Source organism: Pecten maximus, chromosome 2 (assembly GCF_902652985.1).
Source record: "Pecten maximus chromosome 2, xPecMax1.1, whole genome shotgun sequence".
Taxonomy (NCBI): Eukaryota; Metazoa; Mollusca; class Bivalvia; order Pectinida; family Pectinidae; genus Pecten; species Pecten maximus.
This window is the reverse complement of record NC_047016.1, coordinates 18,369,479-18,394,756: the sequence shown is the minus strand read 5'-3', so window position 1 is coordinate 18,394,756 and position 25,278 is coordinate 18,369,479. Positions and strand designations below refer to the sequence as shown.

At 34.3% G+C, this 25,278-nt stretch overlaps 1 protein-coding gene and 1 long non-coding RNA gene across 7 annotated transcripts in view; one reads left to right on the top strand and one right to left on the bottom strand.

Annotated features, from left to right (window-relative positions):
- Nucleotides 1–25,278, bottom strand: part of LOC117320318 (transient receptor potential cation channel subfamily V member 6-like) — a 36,858-nt gene that overhangs the window by 8,274 nt on the left and 3,306 nt on the right. The window contains exons 1-13 of one of the 6 annotated variants that reach the window (XM_033874934.1): nucleotides 22,408–22,465; nucleotides 20,621–20,794; nucleotides 18,202–18,391; nucleotides 17,549–17,702; nucleotides 17,145–17,165; nucleotides 8,473–8,487; nucleotides 5,635–5,736; nucleotides 5,252–5,401; nucleotides 4,903–4,985; nucleotides 4,416–4,596; nucleotides 4,139–4,246; nucleotides 3,674–3,825; nucleotides 2,978–3,087 (exon numbers count right to left, since the gene is read on the bottom strand). In XM_033874934.1, the coding sequence (XP_033730825.1) occupies nucleotides 2,978–3,087; nucleotides 3,674–3,825; nucleotides 4,139–4,246; nucleotides 4,416–4,596; nucleotides 4,903–4,985; nucleotides 5,252–5,401; nucleotides 5,635–5,736; nucleotides 8,473–8,487; nucleotides 17,145–17,165; nucleotides 17,549–17,702; nucleotides 18,202–18,391; nucleotides 20,621–20,794; nucleotides 22,408–22,435 (1,468 nt within the window). In that variant the 5' untranslated portion in view covers nucleotides 22,436–22,465. Of the gene's footprint in view, nucleotides 1–2,600; nucleotides 2,747–2,977; nucleotides 3,088–3,673; nucleotides 3,826–4,138; nucleotides 4,247–4,415; nucleotides 4,597–4,902; nucleotides 4,986–5,251; nucleotides 5,402–5,634; nucleotides 5,737–8,472; nucleotides 8,488–17,144; nucleotides 17,166–17,548; nucleotides 17,703–18,201; nucleotides 18,392–20,620; nucleotides 20,795–22,407; nucleotides 22,466–23,888; nucleotides 24,063–25,278 lie in introns of those variants that run through there. The other 5 variants (XM_033874928.1, XM_033874956.1, XM_033874939.1 and 2 more) reach the window with 5 other exon arrangements.
- On the top strand, nucleotides 9,728–10,581 carry LOC117320375. The gene is made up of 2 exons (XR_004531019.1): nucleotides 9,728–10,088; nucleotides 10,451–10,581. It is a non-coding gene; the product is annotated as an uncharacterized LOC117320375 (long non-coding RNA).

Here is a 25,278-nt window from a genome sequence, read left to right as displayed (position 1 = left end):
CTGTTATCTACACCTGTCTAGGTAGACACCATGTTCCCTACACCTGTCTAGGTAGACATCATGTTCTCTACACCTGTCTAGGTAGACATCATGTTCTCTACACCTGTCTAGGTAGACACCCTGTTCCCTACACCTGTCTAGGTAGACACCCTGTTCCCTACACCTTACAATATCCTCTGCAAATGTATTTTGTGTGGGATAAGTATCTAATGACATGGTGATTTATATTAATCAGCTCATACGAAAAAATGTGATTAATGCAATAGTGAAGTCTACGACTGAAACAAATGTGCAAATCACAATATACATGTATACAACAACATTTACACAGAAACAGGAAGAAAATCATGGTACATGTATAAATAAATCACTCAAATGGAAGCTAAAAAGCAAAATTATAAAAAGCAAAATAAAGTTGAAAATCAGTCCAAAATAAGAAACAATGAAGAAAATGTTCCTCTATTACGTTCTATCATAGAAAAAGAATGTGTTTCCCTATTTCAGGATCACCAGCTAAATCAAAGTGGTCACCTAAATTATATGAGCTAAAAGTGAGATATACAACAATGCATGACAACTATTAATAGCTTATACATGTATATCAACTGCATAATTACTGATGTTGGTAAAATGAGTCAGGATATCATATTACATGTACAAAGAACTCCCACACACCCACCTCCTTAAGTCAGGCCCCTGGACCAATACATAGTCCTCCCACACACCCATCTCCATAAGTCAGGCCCTGGACCAATACATAGTCCTCCCAAACACCCATCTCCTTAAGTCAGGCCCCTGGACCAATACATAGTCCTCCCACACACCCATCTCCTTAAGTCAGGCCCTGGACCAATACATAGTCCTCCCACACACCCATCTCCTTAAGTCAGGCCCCTGGACCAATACATAGTCCTCCCCCACACCCACCTCCTTAAGTCAGGCCCCTGGACCAATACATAGTCCTCCCACACACCCATCTCCTTAAGTCAGGCCCCTGGACCAATACATAGTCCTCCCACACACCCATCTCCTTAAGTCAGGCCCCTGGACCAATACATAGTCCTCCCACACACCCATCTCCTTAAGTCAGGCCCCTGGACCAATACATAGTCCTCCCACACACCCATCTCCTTAAGTCAGGCCCCTGGACCAATACATAGTCCTCCCCACACCCATCTTCCTAAGTCAAGCCCCTGGACCAATACATAGTCCTCCCACACACCCATCTCCTTAAGTCAGGCCCCTGGACCAAAACATAGTCCTCCCACACACCCATCTCCTTAAGTCAGGCCCCTGGACCAATACATAGTCCTCCCACACACCAACCTCCTTAAGTCAGGCCCCTGGACCAATACATAGTCCTCCCACACACCCATCTCCTTAAGTCAGGCCCCTGGACCAATACATAGTCCTCCCACACACCCATCTCCTTAAGTCAGGCCCCTGGACCAATACATAGTCCTCCCACACACCCACCTCCTTAAGTCAGGCCCCTGGACCAATACATAGTCCTCCCACACACCCACCTCCTTAAGTCAGGCCCCTGGACCAATACTTAGAACTCCAGATTTTATTGGCTGAAACATCAGATTTAACCATAAAGTGATTCTTCCCTATAGAATATACCACTACACATATTGCAGTGTAGTGGTGATAACATGTAGCAATGTCTATTTCCTACAAACAATCAAAATAAACATCTTGCATTAATGTGAATTAATAATTCTCCAACAGCCAAACAGTATTCAAATACAGTATCCATGTATATCACGTATCCTAGAGAATCAATATGAAATTTATGAACAAATTTAATGGCTCAAATCAACAGTGTGTTAACTATAATTGTACTTTACATAATGTCTTCTTTGAACTAGTATAACTTCTTGTCTGAAAAATAATAATTGACCAGAATGTCCAGTTGTTAAGAGGTAGGTTATCATTAGATGGACAATGGGTTATTGTGTAAAGTCAGCAGGGGAACAGAGGGTATGTTGGACAATGTATAATTCCATCTCCCAAATTACCATACATCAGAGATATTACTTAATAACAAGTGGCAAACACACATCAACAGTGATGTTAGCAAAGTTTTGTCTTCAGGTACAGAATACATTGTTAACACAGAGCCGATATTACAATTAAATGCATGGCCTAATATGAAGGGGTTGTTCTGGGTGTTTATATTTTGCTTATACATTTCCAAATCATTAGCTAGGAGACTCATGACAGGTACTATCAAATAATAATAGTTTTTCTGTAGTAAGTCTCTGGGGGGTGGGGGTCAACTTTGACACAACACAGGGGTGGGCTTATTGTAGTACAATTAAATTGTTAATATTTTTTGGGGGAGAACTGCCAAAGATACATATTAGGTGACCATTCATGAGCTTGGTCAAATATTTTTGTTATTTCTGCAATTTGTTTCCCTTACTTTCTCATCAACCTGAAGACAAATCGTTCTAACTAAACAAAGAACACATGCAAAATACAGTCTTGACAATAAGGAATCAACCATTGAAACAGGTAGTGCCATCAACATGTCAGCTAAAACAGAAGGTTAAAGAAACAATAGCGAGCAGATAGGAAGCTCCGGTTCTCACTTTTCCTAGTGTAGCGTAGTTTGTGTTATCAAACGATTCATAATAATCGCCAAATTCTCCCAGGGACATCATGAACATGCCCATGACTGCCTCTGTCGGGTCACTGAATGGTGTGTCTGCTATGCCACGGAACACTATATACATTGCTGTAAAATAAGGGCATGTAATCTGTTGTAAACGTTTATTCTACTACATTTAGCATATTCTACTATTTTTACAGATTTACTCAATCAATAGCCAAATCATTCGTTAAACAGATTCCAAATTAAGGAATTCTTTAGTGATATACAAGTGCTTGAAAATGTATGTTTAATGCTGTTGATAAATGTTTTTATATTTGCTACCTGATGTTGGGTTTTACAAGGTTGAGAACCTACATTGTGAGAATCCAATGATGAAGACAGCATAGATGATGAAGAACCGGAACAAATCTCCCTTGATCATCTTGTAAATCATCACAACGAATGGACCAAATATTGGGAAACCTCTGAAATAAGCCACAACAGACTGTGTACATTTACATGTGACGGTGAAATTTACATACATTAGTATATCAATTTAGTAAGTAGCACCAAAGCAAATATTCATCAAAATACCAGGTACACTAAACTGACAACAAGAGCTGTTTGAGAACTGCATAGCTCACCTCTTGATGACATATTTCAGCAATGGTTTTATACAAAGCTGTGTATTTTTTTCAATAAACAAAATCTTGGTAATATGTAATAATCCCTTTGGATCCCCAAAAGTATGAAATTCTTAAGCTTTATATTAATGAAACTTTTAACGTCATACTTGCTGAAAACCAATTCACATCTATATGGACCCCGTAAATATAAAACAAATGAAGACTACAAGCTAAGTATCAAGAAACAAGATGTGAAGCATTATATAGAGGAATACCTTACAGATACAGGGGTACGTAACTATTTTATGTCTTTGTAATCGCTATATATCTGTCCACCCTTAGGACTCGTAACCTGGCACACTACAATCCTAGAGTAAACAGATGTATCAAGCCCGTACAATGTCATACAAAAGTGACATTTCCCTATAACACACACATGACATACCTGCAGAAGAAGAGAAAGTAGGGGGCAGTGAAGAGGATGGCCATCACACCCACGACATCCTCGTAGATGTAGGCACACGCTGCACGCCCAGGCAACATCATGATGACAAACACGCAAGACATCAGGAACATAGCCTTGGTAGGGGCTCCTTTCTGTTGGTAGTGTAAGGTATGATTCCTCTTTATATACTGTTATATAAGACAATTTACCGGGTACCAGTGCTTTCTCTATAATGGATCTATTGAATCTCAGTACAATGTACTTAAGATTTGACACTTGTGAGATGATATGGTATGAAATATATCTGCATTAAATATTTAGTATCAATATAATAAAAAAAATAGCTTACATTAGATTTAACTAATGTAAATCTACATGCTAGTTAATTCCTCATACTGCTAAGAGATCTCATACTGTAGCTTTGTGGATCATGAAAAATAACTGTCAAGGTCTCTTGGATCATACCAGTGTCGTGAAGAACAGCCGGAAGCCCTGGTGGTATATCTCCTTCATAGCAATCAGTAAATACCAGATGGACCCTATCAGGACGACAGCCTCTAAGGTAAACCGCACCTGAAGGAAAATCACAAGTGATTTTATACACTGCTTTAGGACATTTAAAAAGCTCTTAAAACAGTTTCCAGTTGCTGTTTTTGTTGGTGTTGTTGTGTTTGTGACTTAATTCTGACATACAAGAGCATAAGAAGTAAAAGAAAATAATTAGAAATTCTGTATAACTCACTATGTCCTCTGTGGAACAGACTTTCAGCAGATAACACGGGTCCTTTTCGACTGTAGTGATGTTCTCCGATCCTGTCACGTTAACGGTTCTTGATGGACACATGTCATCACCAGGTCGAAGGAGAAAGACCACAAGGAACAGAATGAAGTAGACAGCAAAAATAGCAAACCTCCTGTAGAACCTGATAAAACACACAAAGGATTCTGTCAGTTCTCCCACACATAATGTTGTATTTCATATATGGTGAAAGACAAAATATCCTGATCACTTTTCAGCTTTTCTTTTATCTATGAAAGTGAACACACTAAGCTCATAATGGAACTATCATTGAACAAAATTAGTTTAATAATATAATAACTATAAACTCTAAATCTGAAGGCTATGTCATTTAAATCATAGAAGGTAAAAATTATGACTTAATTCTTATTTCTTTCATACAATTCCATGGTCAGTATATAAATTCCATAATATGTTGATCGTTCCTTACCTAAACCTAACAAATGTCTTCCATTTCTCCTTCAGCAAATTCACTACAACACCATCCATCATGTCTAGATGACCTTCCACCTCCTATAAACAGTAAAAATAATTATCATTAAATCAGACATGGAAAAATAATTGATGGACGATAGTCTGATACTCCTAAAATAATCCCCCAGATCTGAATCAGCTTTTGGTATTGGTGATGGACAACTTCAGAATTTGCTTTTCAGATTTTGTAACCCCCTGTACCCCATACACCACCAGACTAATAGCATAAACCCATACAACATGTACCAACCATGTGGTAGACACCCTCTCTGACTTTATGCTTGAGAACAGAATATTTTACTTACGCCGTACACCACCAGATTGAGGGCAGATTTCTCATTGATTTCTCCAGTGCTTGAAATGGTGTCTATATCACGTAGGGGATAACCAGCACATGTCACATTTCCATAAATCCAGCACACCTCTCGCATCTTTTCCAAAATGTGTTCATACATCTATAAATGAAATATGAATCCACTCTTGTTATATGTATGTATAAATGTATCAGATTTAAAATCATGTATTTCTTTGGACTTTGATTTTTTATGTTTGAAATTAATGAAAAATGTAGATTTTTTTTAAAGTTAATATTCAGATTCTTAAGTGAGCAGGTATGTCTTTTAATATATATTAAGAGATACTACTTATGAATGTTAGCATGGATAGAGCTATAAGATATAGTACTCACATCTTTTCGTGCCAATTTTGCAGCCAATGTCAGGGGAGTTAACCCCTGTCGGTTCTTTATATCCAGTTCAGCTCCGAGATCTCTCAACAAATCAAACATTTCCTGCCAAATAGAATAAATTGTATTAGCAGGGATACATATATTAAGAGGGATAGCCTGACTGTGTGGCATCACCTCAAAACAGTAGAATGAAGCTGAACTACACGTTTATTTTTATAATTATCTATAGCTAGGTAAAGCACTACAACCTATCTCAATATCTCTACAAGATTACACTTCATGTTAATACACATAATTACTTTAGCATTAACTGTATATAGATTTCTCTGTAATATATTGCAAGCCCTTTGACCAAGCTAAAATTAATGACAGAGTGATATTGTTTCTAAAACTGAATTTAAAATATATAATGTTATTTAACTTGGAACTAAATAAAGATTATAATGCATTGCTGAGGTGATTGCAATATAGACATGCACTAATACATTTAGATATATAATGTAAAAGTAACTGGTCAGTGTGGTCATTGAGTTAATATGTTAGTCATTTTAGTCAAACTGTCTTCTTTCTGAAATCACTCCTTTCGGTCTTAACTCTAAAACTAAGGAAATGAAATGGACTTAAATAGTAACAGCTGTGTAATTCATGCTAACATGAGCAAGGCTACATGTATGTCAGGCTCTACTAAACTGGGGACAGGATCCTAACAGTTCTATAATATAACACAAGGACAACAAACAATTTATATCTCCCACTTAACATATTGTAGTTCAACATTTTTGAGGTAAGAATGGATAGCTCGACAGTTAAGCCAGAATGTATTGCTTGGAACTCGAAGAAAAAAGTAAAGCCTGAGAGGTTAGATGTTTCATTGAACATGTATTATGGAATAAAGTAAACTGATTTTGCAAGACTTTTCTTCTCCTCTGCCATTGTCCAAACCCTATCACGAATTTGATTTAGTCCTTATAATACAATGAATCCTGTTTATAAGTTTGAAGGCTTTTGGAATATTTAATGGAAAACAACAGTATTTTTCATAACATATGTTACTAAGTTTGACGATAATCTGATAATATTTGTGGGAGTTATTGCATGGAAACAGCAGGTTTTTTTTTTTTTTGTTAATCAAGGGGCCATAACTCTGGCAATCGAACTTGACCTAGCCCTTCAGGCATATGCATTTAAACTTGAAATTAAGCTTAAACAAAATCTGTTTACCACTGTTCCAGTTATTTGACGGAAATGGCCAGTGGGCTACAACTCGGTCAAAGGTTTTGATGAAAGTGGGGAATAAAAAAAGTAGTTTGTATGTATATGTATATCTTACCTAAAATCACAAGAAAGAAGGTAAATAATGAACATGCGTAATGAATTAATTAAAGGTGCCGAAACAGTGTTCCTTATACAACATAATCATGTAAGTGAAAAGGTTCTAACTTTATAAACTTTGAATAAGATGTATAATAAGTAACTACAAATGTACATGTACATACTAATGTATAAGTATATACTGACATATATTAGCATGTGATGCTAGAATCACAAAAAGTGTAAACCAAGACATTAATTATTAAAAAGAAAAAAATATTTTGTACTACAATAGTTAGTGGAACACTAGAGTCTGCCCCGCTATGAAAGGACTGTCTTAAAATCTGAAATCCCTTTGGATTTCAATGAATATCAGTAATGAAGATACATGTAAAAGTTATTTGTTTTATTAAGAAAATCCACCATTTTCATATGTATATTATTCCACACTTTTTGAGAGCTCTGCTGTACGATGTGTGGATCACTGCTGGACTGGTTCATGCAGACACCAACATATATGCTTCTATATGCTCATCACACAATTCACAAATCACAAGTGCTTTGTTTTAACAACAGGTGCTCTGACATAATAGCGTATATGTATATTATAAAATAACAAGTGCTGCATGTGCTGGCATATCTATCATAATCCTCTACATAATATAATGAATACAAATTCAGTAAATCAAACTTGGATTATATGTATGGAAGTTATCTCCCTTCCTCCAACTTTATTTTACTGGGGTAATCAAACAATGGGCTATCTTTGATGATAGAACACAAATTAAAAACGGCAAAATGGAGACACTCTTTGTAAAAAAAACTTCAATTCTCAAGGCTTTTTTTTTATTGAGGAATAATTAATTTCTAGTACATATTTACCTATCTCATTATCAATGTAATCTATTACATTGTCTCACAAAACTTCAGGCTAGGCCTAAATTATATGTTCATCCTTCGTAGTACAATTTTAATCTCTAGCACCTTATTCAATGACCTGCCAGCTCCTTCTGTCCTGTTTGGGGTTTAATAGAAAATGTATAATTTGTATCTATAACTTAATTGTTTTCAAATCCTATATCCCTGCAGTTTGCTTCATACCAGGAGTTCGAGCAAAATCATCCCTAACCCAGCTCTTTGGAAGATTAATTCTAAAGGATACTTCAAAATAATATTGGTTGAAATCTGCTGTTCAAATCAGAACATCTTATCATAAACACTTTATGATAAAAAATTTCCCTTTTCAACCATATATAGATCTGGTCATGTGTTTTGGCCAATTATACAAAGTTTCAATCCTCATTCGATCATAACACTTCAGACAAAATCTGGTTAAAATCCAGGTAACAGTTTAATTTACTGACACAGAAGATACAGACACAGATGATTCTAATGTTACACAGGACAAGTGGTTGGAACATGGTGCAATGGTTAACGAGTTACCACCAGGAAGCGTGCATGTGGATTAAACGAACAACATGTTATTATGAGTAGACAAAACACTGAAGAAATTGTGAAGGTGCAAACCTTTTTGGAGGCATACTGTTGGGTCGTGATTTAAACAGCATGAAAGGAGCATGAAATACAACATATGAGAGTTATTATACAAGATAATCATGTTAGTGGTCCATATATACCCACACCTGTCCAAACGTTGTCTGATTCTTCTACATCACTCTACAGTTATATATATATTATACAAGGAAAAATAAAACAAAACCACAATTAACCATCATATGTGTTATTGTTGATGATGTCATGTTACCATGAACGATGAATAAACATTCCACCTGAAGTCGAAGAGGGCAGAAAGGCCTAATTGCGGTAAATCTTGGTTTTTGTTTTATTTTTCTTATATTTATCCTTTGTAAGGACTTTACTTCATATAATTTGATCTCTAATGTGATTAATGTGCTTTAGGTAAAGTTACATTTAAATTTTTTATGTTTGATTTCTCAAAGAAAAGAAATTTTATACTGATGGATTTTAGTAATTGCAATAACTTTTAATGAACTTTTTAACATAAAGACTAAATAATCTAACAATATCTAAAATCTACAAGACAATGTTTGGACAGGTGTTGGGTTATAGTCTGCATACAAATATGGGTAAAACATTATCAGGAACACATAGGTCTATGACCTCAGATGTTAGTTAATATTTATAAGGTGATCACAAATTTACAATTACCAATTGACAGAAAGTCAAACATGCTATATAATTCATTTGTCAACAAAAATAAAAAATATATAGAAATTTATAAGAATATTAAGAAATTATCATTACTTTAGAATATTTGCATGTCCATGAATGGTAATATAACTAGGTAGCTAAGAAATTCACAAAATACAACATTCAAACTAATGATCAATAATTCAAGTGTACTAGCTTGTAATGTATCCCGTGAAAATATTTAATTAATGTTTCTTAATTCAAAGAACTTTACATAATAAAAATAGATAAGTAATTATATCTAGTTCAAAAAACCATATATTTATGACCGTAAAATCAGCTGCACACAAATGCGGACATATTTCTGGACACATTAGCTAACTAAATATTGCACCCGTAAATTATGCTGTGATTTGTATATAATGATGTACGTAATAGATACATAATGGGTACGAGTGATGTATCGGATATATCACACGAGTGCGTAGCACGAGTGTGATATATGCGATACGTCACGAGTACCCATTTTGTATCTGTTTTATCCAATGACAGCCGAGGTTTTGTCACCCACGTGCCTAGGGGTGGAGCTATAAAATTGATCAGAACCTGTCACTGTGATATGTTTCCCGCCAATTTCTGACACGTTTTGTTTTCTGTCACAGTAGCCCATTCATTTCTAGTGAGACTGTCAACCATGACGGATCAGGTACTGATCACTGATGTCGATGTGTTCACTGACCTCGACGATATAACATTATCACAGGCCGTAGATAAGTATGAGTATGAACTTGAAGATAGTGACACGGTAGCTACTGACATTGGAATAGTTGATACCAAGCAATTAGCTCAGCCAATTGTTGTAAATGAACTGAATGGTAATGTGAAAAACATGTGAAAGGCTGCAGGATTCGAGGGAAATTACATAAACCATTCCGGAAAGAGGACCTGCGCTACTTCCCTTTACCAAGCAGGTAAGTCTGAAATCATATCGTTTGAACAAATTGTGAAATGAAATATTTTTCGTAAATTTCGACGTTCACAATGTCACAAAATCCTTTCAAAATCCGTGAAATTGTTTAAAGAAATCAATGAATCGGTTAATCGGTATTTTTATCCACTCGTCTTGTTATCATTTTCATCACTATTTTGTTTATGATAGGATTTTTGTGCAACGAAAGTATATTGTTACATTTAGCGTAATCTGTATAACCATTTTTTTTAAATGACTGAAATTTTATATGTAATCATGTAATGTATGCTTTTTTTTACTGACCTGTTAAAATAGATTTTACTGAATAAAATATGAACAGGGTTTTATATTCTGTTTGGTCAGGTTTTGATGAACAACTCATTATGGACAGAACGGTACATCGCAGCAGGGCTGTACGTGCATATAAGGTGAAGAAAGAAGACGGAAAATTTCTAAACGGCACTCGTATTTCATTAAATTTTGTTTGAAATGCATTTCCTGTCTTTGTTCATTTGTCACGCCTACATTTGAAATTGGCCCCGCCTCAAGACTGAGGCATGGACCAATCAGAAATGCCATGTGATATTTCAGATATCACATATGTGATATTTGAAATATCACATAGTATGCAATATATCGCCAACAAAACATCAAAGAAAAACCGAGGCGTCATTGGATAACTCTTCATATCTGTGAATTTATGTTGATGACTAGTGAAAAGCCATACCCATGAGAAAGTAATCTAACCTTTTTTATTTACAAGACAAAATAATTTGCATGACCCTTGGATTAAGATTTGTTAACTTCTCTATACAGAACACAGTAAACTGTCCCAATGACCCTGCCAAGTCTTACCAATTCATACTTCAGATGTTTTAACAGTATAGACTGATATACAGGTACATATATGGTAAATTGTTTAGGCATCATCATTCTGATTCAAATTTCTTATTTCTGCCCAGAAACTTTTGCTTGTCGGTAGATCCCAGATTGATGTTATAAAGTAAAGGTGATGTATGTCATTCCATGACGACATACCGGGGAATATTTTATTGTGTATAAACATATCATCAACTGATCTCAATCAGAGAATGATGTAAAATACATAGATGAAATATAGTACACAGTAATTATATACATCTATATATCTATTTGTGCTTCTCTATGGTGCTGTGTAAGGCATTGTCGTGTAATTGATATACATTGTACATATACATAATGAAAGTGCAAGTTCAGTGGGTACATATGCATGTAAAAGTATGTGTGCACCTGTTTTACAAGTTTTACTTTGGCAGCAGGAAAACAGGTAACCAAAGACTAAATCAGAGATGGTCCAATGATAAGGAATAAGATAAGGAATTCAAAAGAATAAAAAAAAATCAGGGATATTAGCTGGGTTTTTTTCCTGATTTCATATGGAAGTTATCCCTGGAAAAGGCTCATCAACTAAAGTGCATCCTTGTGTTCTTTGTATGTCCAGCATGTCTAGCATTTATTAGGTCATATATGGTTTGTTAAAGGCAATGCAGATATGCATGGGGTAGGGCACTGGGTTGGAGTGGGGGATGTTGGTATGAGATAGAGGTCTGTGGTAAGGTTTGGGATGAAAGCAGGGGAACAGGTCACCTTGGCCCATTTACACAGAAATTGGATGGTTTGCTTTGAGCAATTCTAATATTGCTTGACCTCTTATATGAAACAGCAGTTTTATAGCAGTTTTACAGTTTTGAATATAACTTATTGCTTCACAATCAAATAGAATCTACCTGCCCTTTCATTACCTAACACCTTGAAGCAAGGGAAGAAGCTTGTTACAAAATTGTTGCATGTATCATTGAGGCCAAATTACCTAGCTGTGACATATACGTGACATATACAGTGGTTATAATATTCTCTGCTGGCTAAATGGGAATCTCCTTGAGGTCAACCCTAAAATCAAAGTACTGCATCATACATCTTACACCAGAATTCTGTATTTTAATCCACTGCAAATAAATGTGTTTTCAGTGAAAAGTTGACAATTTGGAAATTCCGAACAGAGCCAACATGAAATACTGATGTAACAGTCTAGACTCTCACTATGATGTAACAGTCTAGACTCTCACTATGACGTAACAGCCTAGACTCTCACAATGATGTAACAGCCTAGACTCTCACAATGATGTAACAGCCTAGACTCTCACTATGATGTAACAGCCTAGACTCTCACTATGATGTAACAGCCTAGACTCTCACTATGATGTAACAGCCTAGACTCTCACTATGACGTAACAGCCTAGACTCTCACTATGATGTAACAGCCTAGACTCTCACTATGATGTAACAGCCTAGACTCTCACTATGACCTAACAGCCTAGACTCTCACTATGACCTAACAGCCTAGTCTCTCACTATGATGTAACAGCCTAGACTCTCACTATGATGTAACAGCCTAGACTCTCACTATGATGTAACAGCCTAGACTCTCACTATGATGTAACAGCCTAGACTCTCACTATGATGTAACAGCCTAGACTCTCACTATGCCGTAACAGCCTAGACTCTCACTATGCCGTAACAGCCTAGAATCTCACTATGATGTAACAGCCTAGACTCTCATTATGCTGTAACACCTAGCTTAGACTCTCAATATAATGTAACAGCCTAGACTCTCACTATGATGTAACAGCCTAGACTCTCACTATGATGTAACAGCCTAGACTCTCACTATGATGTAACAGCCTAGACTCTCATTATGATGTAACAGCCTAGACTCTCACTATGATGTAACAGCCTAGATTCTAACTATGATGTCACAGCCTAGACTCTCACTTTAATGTAACTGCCTAGACTCTAATTCACCATCATCAACCCAGCAATAAAATAAAACATTCTCACATGAAACTTTGCATCTGATTCCAATAACTTTTCCTGCAAATTATTATTTCATATATATATTCTTCTGTAATCAGTTCAAATTAGCCTTTGTATAATTCTCATCATAAAGTTACTTATAGAACTTGTTTAAATACATATCTACAGTGTCCTGTAACTAAATACTATATATAACATGCTGCAGAGCCTGCTTAATACGGTGAAGAAAACTTATACCCTGAAAGATAACAAATTTGTTACTAAGATATATGTTATTTGTGAAGAGCTTATCCAGGTAATATATAACGAACTGATAATCACTAATAAAAACACCTCATTTGGCACACAAATATTAAATCTAATTAAACCAATCTATATACAGAAACACAAAACATTTATTCGTTTTAAAATTACACGTCTCCTAAAGATTAATTCTACATAACCTTGCAAATTATGTATAAATAAATTTTGAGGTTCAAACAAATATTGTATAACTTTTATCAAAAGGGACCTAAAAACATTTAAGATATCAGAAATTCAAAAATATTTCTCTTCAAAGTAATCTCATCAAGTAAACAAGAATGCAGCAAAAGGTATCCTACGAACCCATCGTAAATTTACAGTTCCAGTGTGGGAATCGCAACATCAAGTTATCTCCTTTTTAATTGTGGGTGTCAGTGGGTTATGCGAGTTAGATGGGGTACTTTTAATCGTGTTGTATAATTACTCACACAATATCTTATTAGTACAGAGTTACTTCAAAAAAACACTGATCAACTAGCAGGAGTTATCTTACTTTCATAGAGAATAAGCTTTTGTTGTGTTCGCCTTTCTAAAATAAACAAGAATTACTTGTAATCATGTCTCGCATGCCCCACTTGGTAGCTATGGTAATTCTAAGTACATTTGTGTACTCCAAAATTTAATAAAACTTCAGTATCCCCCACCCCCCCAACACTGCCAAACAAACCTCTATGTAATAGTTGAGCAATAGTATAGTAATAAGCACCTTCTATATATTAGATATATGTAAACAACAATCCATTGTGCATGCAAAACCAAATGTCCTCTAATTCTAAATGTTCACCTATATTCAAAAAATTGTTTCAATTTGATGATTATTTTTAAGTCAATTAGAAAATATTATCTTCCATCAAATATTCTAATCTGAGACTTTTAACCCCAAATTACACCAAACCAAAAGACAGAATTCATTTCCTGTCTTTTCCCTTTCATTCGAGTGGTCACCTAAAGTGAAGGTCGGAGGTAAGTGTTTTGACGCTCCCTACCAGTAGCAGTTTGTGTTCCTCGGGAACTAAGAAACAAGCTAGGTTATGTCCCTTGAGCAAGAGAATTCAATTGCTTTGGATCACATGTGACAGCCCAGTGTCCTGTATGTGGTTCAGTGAGGTAGTCACTAACTACTACAAGGAGACCCTATCTCAAAATGACCTTGGCTGTTCACAGAGTGACAAACCATGAAACAAAAATCTCTCATTTCAAAGGTCCCTGGACCATAGAATCAGGATGATATTGAGCAAATGATGGATGTATTGAGATGTCCTCTATGTGATCTATTTATTATAGCAAGTTCACTAAATTTGTACTAATCTGTCACCAGCAATGGATCTAAATGCAAAACTGTTGATTTTGTCATCACTGCCATCTTCCATTGCCCAACATGTAACAGGCTTTAGCAAATTTTCCTTAAATCAGGTGAAACAAGTAAGTAATCAAGAAGATTTGATACAGATTGGTAGTTAAGCTTGCCAAGTGGATACATATTGGTAATTAAGTTTGCCAAGTAGATAAAGATAGCTAGTTTAGTTTGCCAAGTAGATAAAAATCAGGAGTTAAGTTTGCCAAGTAGATAAAAATTGGTAGTTAAGTTTGCCAAGTGTTATTGATTAAAATAATGCATGTCCAATAGAATATATCCATTATATTTGTGTCACATCCTTGTTTTGCTGAGATCATCAAATTCATAATGTATCAGATAATAAGTTTCAAACTGCATGTATACGATATGATCTAAAATAAATTGGAAATTATTTTCTTTATAGATAAATACATGTAAACTGATTATAAATGTTAGAGATAAATATATAAAATAATAAAATTAAAAGGCTTCTTCTCTCAGACTGCAAACATTTATTATTATATCAATGGTATCCTACAGTTATCTAACCCATTATTTATCTAGCCATGATAACAATTCAATACCAAATGTACACTTATATTCATTACATATTCTGGTGTTCATCACTTTATTAAATACTATCAATTAATTGATATTTGTTGAACTAGCTTCTTCTAATAAAATGATTGGTTCATCTAAAGGCAGATCTTATTAAAGATGTTTCCTTTTGTATATACAAGGAATATATATAATTCACTGAAGTATCCCATATTGACAGTACAGACAAGTAAATTGTCAAATTTTTAAGGCATATAATCCACCAAATAAAGACACATTTATACCATACAAAAACTTACATCACAGACACAGAACACCAAACAAAGTTGTTTCACATCCACTGACCTAGGACCTATATTGAAATTGTATCCTACCGTCGCTATTTTAACCTACCACAAGGTTATATGCTATGTTCTAGTCAATTTGACATTTAACTTTATAAGCTCAAGCCAAATTCCCTGAATCCACTTTTTAATACCATACAGATTGTATCAAGTATCAATGCAGGATCATCACGCAGGAGAAAATTATTCAATGTAAATTTAAATTTAATCAACATAACAGTAACCTAAACCTAATGACAGCAAATGGACAAAAAAGAAGTCCAATATGTCTACCTATATCCTGAGAAGACATATGGCCTGGTTATTGATACGTATACACACCCATTTATAAATTCTATGTCTATCTGGAAACCATCATCGTTCAGTCTTTTATATAAACTGTACACTGATCTTATTAAATGTTGATTAACACAGCTGAAAACTTTGTGTTAATCAATATTTAATAAAAATTTGGATACGCCCATTGCAGTGTGCTCATTGCAGCTTTTGCTTTTACTTGTGAGCTATCTCTGCTTGAAATGCTCAAACCTACCAGGTATTTGGGAAGTTAGAATGGGTAATATCAATAGAACTGGTTGGATATATTAAGAAATTGTCACATCCAAATAACACACAGGAAAAAAGACAAATACATACAACCACTCGACAGTCAATCGACAAGAATACTACAGTACAACAAAGACATCTCTAAAAACAATGGATAAACACTGCAGAGTGCAATGGTTTTTATTTATTTTTTTATTGTCTATATATCAATTATAATTATCTCAAATTTACAGGAAAAATTGTGCCAGTCCTACAGAAGTCTTTAGAGCACAGACAAAGTACACATAGTAAGACAGCTAGTTGACAGACAAGGACAGATACACACAATAGAAAACAAAAAGATAAAAAAAAAAAAAAGTCTGTTTTAGAGACGTACAATTCACAATTTAGTTTGCTTCAAACTTAAAATGCTACACTGGAATATCGTTAATGTATCTGGTACATATTCAGTTTTAAATTTTGAATTAAAGTCTAGATTAAATATGGAGCAGTGCTGTACATGCAACATACTATACACCCAATTATTGATAGAAATTTTAACAACTTTGATCAGATAATTATGAAAACCTATGCTTAAATATAGCATATACCTTGATAGTTAATAGAAATTATAGCAGCATGTTTTTAACCACATCCTTACACATTCTAGCTTAGTTTCAACAAATCTTTTTAACATTTAGTAATACATGACTTTAGGCATTAGTGATTGAGATTTTCAGAATCATTTAAAACCTATCCACATTCTTGCTCTACAAGACATATTATATGATTTTATTCAGTTATCACCAGTGTTACCTTAATACATTAAAATTCAGTTATCACCAGTGTTACCTTAATACATTAAAACTATCTTGTATACAGAACATTGTTTGGTTATCAGTACAATATCCTACTATGTTTAGGGAATATTGACACAAATCACGGAAAACAAAAACTACCTTCTGAAACAAGTTTTGGGTTATAGAGTTAAAAGTCTACTAACATTGGCAGTTTCTGTTTAAATAAAGTACATAAAAATGTAAAACAGGATATCAAATCCATCACTACATTCAAAATCAAATACAAAATAATTTGATTTAAAAAATAATAAGGAACAAAATGTGTCAAGAGCTCAAACCTCTCCATCTAATTCTTTCCCCTGGAGTAACATAACAAACAGATTTCTCGTCAGTAAAAATTAACATATCAAAATTGATTGGTCAATGCTGAAATAAACAGGATAGTGTTAAAACAATTGATATTACAGCTACAGTGACATATAAACATGCAACCTGTTGTATAAATATCATTAATGTGTTACTGGGATTCACAAAGTGTAGGATTAGATACACATCATTATAACAGGGGTTTGTGAACGTCTAAACTAAATCATCACATACAGGTGATTCACTGTTTAAGCTTACCAATTAACATCAAAATTAATTTGACATGTTTAAACAAAATCAAAACCATGACTGAAACTTGACAGGTTATATATAGTTTGTATGACATTTGGACAGCTAGTACTGAAACAGTTCTTACCTTTTTATCATGGATGACCAACATATGCATGACAGTGTTTCCATTGTTGTCCTGTAAATTGGGGTTAGCTCCCTTGGCTACCAGGAGTCGAACACACTCTTCTTGTCCGAGACAGGCAGCAAAGCTGAGGGGATATTCTCCAAAGTACACATGCCTGTATTAAAAATATTGGTATTAATATTTAGCATCTTTAAGAGTTATAGGATTTCGTCACAAAGCATTTTAACAAAAACATTTAACTCATAAATTACCAAGTAAACAATTGTAAAGTTATCATGAAATCAATTCGGATTTAAATTCAATAAGTTATCACATTTAAAAAAAAAATCCATAACAATATATATCTAAGTTCTTAAATGATGTTTATTGTACTGTGTCTGATCATTTCTATATGTTCTCAAATTTGATTTTAACTAAATACAGAAACTCACCTTAACTACTACCATGTTTATTGAGATTTTCACAGTATAACTCATAATATCATATACATATCATGATTACTATTCAACTAAATACAAATATACATAGTTGCATGAAAATTGATAACATATAAACTAAAACTACATATCATAGTTTTGCCAAAATATGTATATTGTTGAAAATAATAATCATTCATATGTGTCTTAAAGTTTGAGTAGCTCCAGCAATCTTACCCATCATAGTTTGTGGTCTCGCACACATCAACCCATTCATGGTCAAGACTGTCCGAGCGAGAATCTTTCTGATCATCTGGACACATGAACCGTCCACAACACCGTGCGTGGACATCAGCTCCCTTATCCAATAAAAACTTCACCATAGCCGGATCTTCATTGACTACTGCCATGTGTAAGACATTCTCACCTGAGCATCAAGGACACAGAATTATGTTAGATCAGCTGAAGTCACACACTCTGGATTATCTCCCCTTAATTCCATTCTTATTCATTTAGTTATCATGTTCATAGATATATAAATCTCATTTTGATCACATCATCTACATGCCTAGCCTGTCTGATATGTTTGGTTAAATCTTTTCCAACAGTTTTATTAAGTTAAGGAATAGAGAAAACATATTGGGTGATGAAAATGGCGGAGCATGTTTGGAGTGGTAGCTTTGCATTAGTATGACTGGGCATTGAAAACAGAGGAGCTAGCATATAGTTTGGAGGGTTTTAGTGGTATAACTTGGCAGTGTTTTTTTTAGATACATAGAAGTTGTGTGTTACTGGAAATTGATCTATAATAGTAAGAATAAAGGGATTATCAATACTTGTATTTGACCTATAGGATCAGTTAACCTAATCTTAAATCTTTATGTATACAAACATTACCACTTTATGTATACAAACATTACCACTTTATGTATACAAACATTACCACTTTATGTATACAAACATTACCACTTTATGTATACAAACATTACCACTTTATGTATACAAACATTACCACTTTATGTATACAAACATTACCACTTTATGTATACAAACATTACCACTTTATGTATACAAACATTACCACTTTATGTATACAAACATTACCACTTTATGTATACAAACATTACCACTTTATGTATACAAACATTACCACTTTATGTATACAAACATTACCACTTTATGTATACAAACATTACCACTTTATGTATACAAACATTACCACTTTATGTATACAAACATTACCACTTTATGTATACAAACATTACCACTTTATGTATACAAACATTACCACTTTATGTATACAAACATTACCACTTTATGTATACAAACATTACCACTTTATGTATACAAACATTACCACTTTATGTATACAAACATTACCACTTTATGTATACAAACATTACCACTTTATGTATACAAACATTACCACTTTATGTATACAAACATTACCACTTTATGTATACAAACATTACCACTTTATGTATACAAACATTACCACTTTATGTATACAAACATTACCACTTTATGTATACAAACATTACCACTTTATGTATACAAACATTACCACTTTATGTATACAAACATTACCACTTTATGTATACAAACATTACCACTTTATGTATACAAACATTACCACTTTATGTATACAAACATTACCACTTTATGTATATGTATACAAACATTACCACTTTATGTATACAAACATTACCACTTTATGTATACAAACATTACCACTTTATGTATACAAACATTACCACTTTATGTATACAAACATTACCACTTTATGTATACAAACATTACCACTTTATGTATACAAACATTACCACTTTATGTATACAAACATTACCACTTTATGTATATGTATACAAACATTACCACTTTATGTATACAAACATTACCACTTTACAAGTTTTTAGGTAAGATGAAATTTAAATCTGGTATACAGTACAGTTGTATATACTACTGATTCAACTAGAACTGTCGCCAGGATGGCTGACTAATACCCCCACAATCTGCACGAGTCAATGGTGAATTGGAACTGTTAATTAGAGGCTAACTAAGATAAGCCAGTAATATAGTGACCAGTTGCCATAGCAACCATAATTTTGAAAAAAAAAAAAAAGTGGCATGCACATCTACACATGGTCCTCTATATTTGTGTGAATTTTCATTGAAATCGGCCCTTCGGTTTAGGAGGAGTTGTCCGGACAAACTTAAAGTTATGGTTCTTATCAGAAAACCTGTTTATAGTGACCAGTTGCCATAGCAACCATAATTTTGAGAAAAATAAAGTGGCATGCACATCTACACATGTCCTCTATATTTGTGTGAAGTTTCATTGAAATTGGCCATTTAGTTTAGGAGGAGTTGTCCGGACAAACTTAAAGTTATGGTTCTTATCGGAAAACCTGTTTATAGTGACCAGTTGCCATAGCAACCATAATTTTGAGAAAAATAAAGTGGCATGCACATCTTAACATGATCATTAATATTTGTGTGAAGTTTCATCGGAATTGGCCCATCGGTTTAGGAGGAGTTGTCCGGACAAAATGCGTCTACGGACGGACGGACAGACAACCTGATTCCAGTATACCCCCCTAACTTCGTTGCGGGGGTATAATGATAGAGGTGTGTATCACTGGTCTACCCCACTAACCATAGTACTCCTCACTGGTGTAGATATCGAGGATAAGTTTGGGGAATGCCTGGAGGAGTCTCTTAGCCAAGTCAGCATGGATGGCAGAAGCATTGAGTAGACAGAGATGTAGGATTGTTTCCCCTACTGTCCCTCTCTCATTCAGGTCCCAGCAAGTTTCACGGAATTTACGATCTAAAAGGAAAATTAATTCATATCTAATTTAAATTGCATTTAAAACAAAAGATAATTTTAATTACAGCTATATACTCAGATTCCCTTCTTCAAACTTTATCTGGATACATCAAATCTTTAGTAGGTTAATATTTTGGTTATAATTGCATTTAGACCAAGAATACAATATTTCAAAAGGCCATAAGGAACATATTTGCAGTACAACATATATATATACCTGGTGTACATTTTGTACGTTACAAAAAAAATGAAGTTAAAATGTCACATAAAATAACTGAAGGCAATCATTATTATATTAAAAAACAAATATATCTCCATTAAAATCTGGTCATATACATTCAATACCTAAGACAAAGGCACTTAGATAGTAGATATTTAGCAAAGAGATAGAAAGCTTTGAAAAAAAGGAATTAATGATAATAAAATTATACAAATTGTATCTGCTGTACATTTAACTTAAAATTAAACAAATTTGTTAATAGACAGATCAAATCAAATATCAGACAAATGTTTAGTAGAAATGTTACATTTCCAGTCTCAAATTGATGTCTGCACTTCACTGCAAGTTAATACAGGTGTATCTATCATTCATTTCTGCCTAGGTAACAAACCTGTATTTTGAACCACTTTGTTATATAATACATTTTATATTAATTATACCTGGTATAACATTCAAACCTGGGAGCCTTACATACTTTTAATCCTCCTTAATTACAGTAATATAACTAAAATCATCACTTTAGCTGCCAATATAGGATGGACATGCATTCTCTATAGTATGTTATCATTGACCACACTGGAGAATCAACAAAGTCAGGTTGATTCAAAAGTAGTAACTAATCAGGTTATCTCCCCTTACACAAAGAAATACTATTCAGTTAACACACAATACAACTCAGTAGTTTATATTGAAAGACATATGCAAATATATCATTGGAAAAATTAACAAACTGCACTAAAGATCTTTAAGAATCATTAGGATTGAAGGGATGGAAATGGAGATAGACAGCACATTCCAGACCCATCACAAACTGGACCAGTGGTCTATAAAGCGCCCTTCGAATGGTATGTACAAACTTTAGAAATGTGAAAACACTAGCTCTGGTATTGCAGCATATATAAATGTACTGGCAGACATGCATGAATAGCTACTAAGGTAACATATACTATCATTTGATTAGGTGTGACCAGAAACATACCATCCTTTTTCCTGGCTGGGCAGCCACCATATGCGGCACTATGTGCACCCCCAAAATTGACACATTTTTTTGTTTCTGCATCACAATCTACAACCTTGTAGTCTCCCCCAGGTTCCAGGTTCTATGTCTATATGTGATCGTATGTAATTTACCTGTGTCTTGATAAAGGGGCAGATTGCCTCAATTTACTTGTCTGTACTGTCGTTATAACTACTTGACAATTATATATGTAGTAGGTTATATACTGTTCTCGGTTGAATATAAAGAATGAGTACAGTCTTGTAAGTAGGGTATAATAGGGACACAAGCTGAGTGACTGCAGTAGAACACCTGAGTAATACAAAGGAATTGTACAATATTCACAGAGGTGCATCAATACAAAAATAATGCCAATCTCCATACATACATACATACCTGGCAGTGAGGTACCGTCTGAAATCATTTTGTTAAAAAATACAATAGTGAAAAAGTTATAATTCTACTGTGAAGTTGTTCATGCAAAAATAAAACAGATGTAATATATTACATGCTTGCCATACATTGCACACAAGCTACCATTTCTTCAAACATGATATTTGATAAACTTACTTCAGATGGACTGACTTGAGAATTTTGTCTTGTTTTCTTATAACAGTAGAGAAATAGAATTTAACAGAATGTTACAAATTTCTGCTAAGTAAAAAGCTAGTTGAAATCCAAAAATTCGGCTCAGGCTCTTTGATTTGAATATCCTATAACAAATTTAAGATACAGTAAAACATGTTTAGTACGAACACGCTTATAGCGATTTTATGGATATTGCGAACTTATCCCGATTCCCCATTCTCCCTCTTACTTCTATGTAATTCTGTAATTATATTGCGAATTTCACATAGCGAAATATTGTCTATAACGAACCAATTTAGCGGTCCCGTCGGCTGAAATTCCATGTTATTTTAACACTATAGTACGAACCCATCTTCCAAAGTAGGTAAGTCATGCCCTGGTGATCACGACCGTGTCATAGAGAGGCACCCGAGGGCATGTTTCAGGGTATGTATTTGAACGGCTATTGAATCGGTGAGTTATGTTTTCGATGACCTCTGAATAAATGAGTTGGTTTTGGGGGTCGAATTATGTTAAGTTGTTAATCCCTTCTGCGATGTCTTCGTGTGTACACAGTACATGTAAAATGTTTTTCGCATGGCTTTTAATCATCAAGCGACTTAGAGCTAATGAAAACCACAATCTGCACGAGTCAATGGTGAATTGGAACTGTTAATTAGAGGCTAACTAAGATAAGCCAGTAATATAGTGACCAGTTGCCATAGCAACCATAATTTTGAAAAAAAAAAAAAGTGGCATGCACATCTACACATGGTCCTCTATATTTGTGTGAATTTTCATTGAAATCGGCCCTTCGGTTTAGGAGGAGTTGTCCGGACAAACTTAAAGTTATGGTTCTTATCAGAAAACCTGTTTATAGTGACCAGTTGCCATAGCAACCATAATTTTGAGAAAAATAAAGTGGCATGCACATCTACACATGTCCTCTATATTTGTGTGAAGTTTCATTGAAATTGGCCATTTAGTTTAGGAGGAGTTGTCCGGACAAACTTAAAGTTATGGTTCTTATCGGAAAACCTGTTTATAGTGACCAGTTGCCATAGCAACCATAATTTTGAGAAAAATAAAGTGGCATGCACATCTTAACATGATCATTAATATTTGTGTGAAGTTTCATCGGAATTGGCCCATCGGTTTAGGAGGAGTTGTCCGGACAAAATGCGTCTACAGACAGACGGACGGACGGACGGACGGACGGACGGACAGACAACCTGATTCCAGTATACCCCCCTAACTTCGTTGCGGGGGTATAATGATAGAGGTGTGTATCACTGGTCTACCCCACTAACCATAGTACTCCTCACTGGTGTAGATATCGAGGATAAGTTTGGGGAATGCCTGGAGGAGTCTCTTAGCCAAGTCAGCATGGATGGCAGAAGCATTGAGTAGACAGAGATGTAGGATTGTTTCCCCTACTGTCCCTCTCTCATTCAGGTCCCAGCAAGTTTCACGGAATTTACGATCTAAAAGGAAAATTAATTCATATCTAATTTAAATTGCATTTAAAACAAAAGATAATTTTAATTACAGCTATATACTCAGATTCCCTTCTTCAAACTTTATCTGGATACATCAAATCTTTAGTAGGTTAATATTTTGGTTATAATTGCATTTAGACCAAGAATACAATAATTCAAAAGGCCATAAGGAACATACTTGCAGTACAACATATATATACCTGGTGTACATTTTGTACGTTACAAAAAAAATAAAGTTAAAATGTCACATAAAATAACTGAAGGCAATCATTATTATATTAAAAAACAAATATATCTCCATTAAAATCCGGTCATATACATTCAATACCTAAGACAAAGGCACTTAGATAGTAGATATTTAGCAAAGAGATAGAAAGCTTTGAAAAAAAGGAATTAATAATAATAAAATTATACAAATTGTATCTGCTGTACATTTAACTTAAAATTAAACAAATTTGTTAATAGACAGATCAAATCAAATATCAGACAAATGTTTAGTAGAAATGTTACATTTCCAGTCTCAAATTGATGTCTGCACTTCACTGCAAGTTAATACAGGTGTATCTATCATTTATTTCTGCCTAGTACAAACCTGTATTTTGAACCACTTTCTTATATAATACATTTTATATTAATTATACCTGGTAAAACATTCAAACCTGGGAGCTCTACATATTTTTAATCCTCCTTAATTACAGTAATATAGCTAAAATCATCACTTTAGCTGCCAATATAGGATGGACATGCATTCTCTATAGTATGTTATCTTTGACCACACTGGAGAATCAACAAAGTCAGGTTGATTCAAAAGTAGTAACTAATCAGGTTATCTCCCCTTACACAAAGAAATACTATTCAGTTTACACACAATACAACTCACTAGTTTATATTGAAAGACATATTCAAATGTTACATTGGTAAAATTAACAGCACTAGAAACAATTACAAACTGCACAAAAGATCTTTAAGAATCATTAGGATTGAAGGGATGGAAATGGAGATAGACAGCACATTCCAGACCCATCACAAACTGGACCAGTGGTCTATAAAGCGCCCTTCGAATGGTATGTACAAACTTTAGAAATGTGAAAACACTAGCTCTGGTATTGCAGCATATATAAATGTACTGGCAGACATGCATGAATAGCTACTAAGGTAACATATACTATCATTTGATTAGGTGTGACCTCATACCATCCTT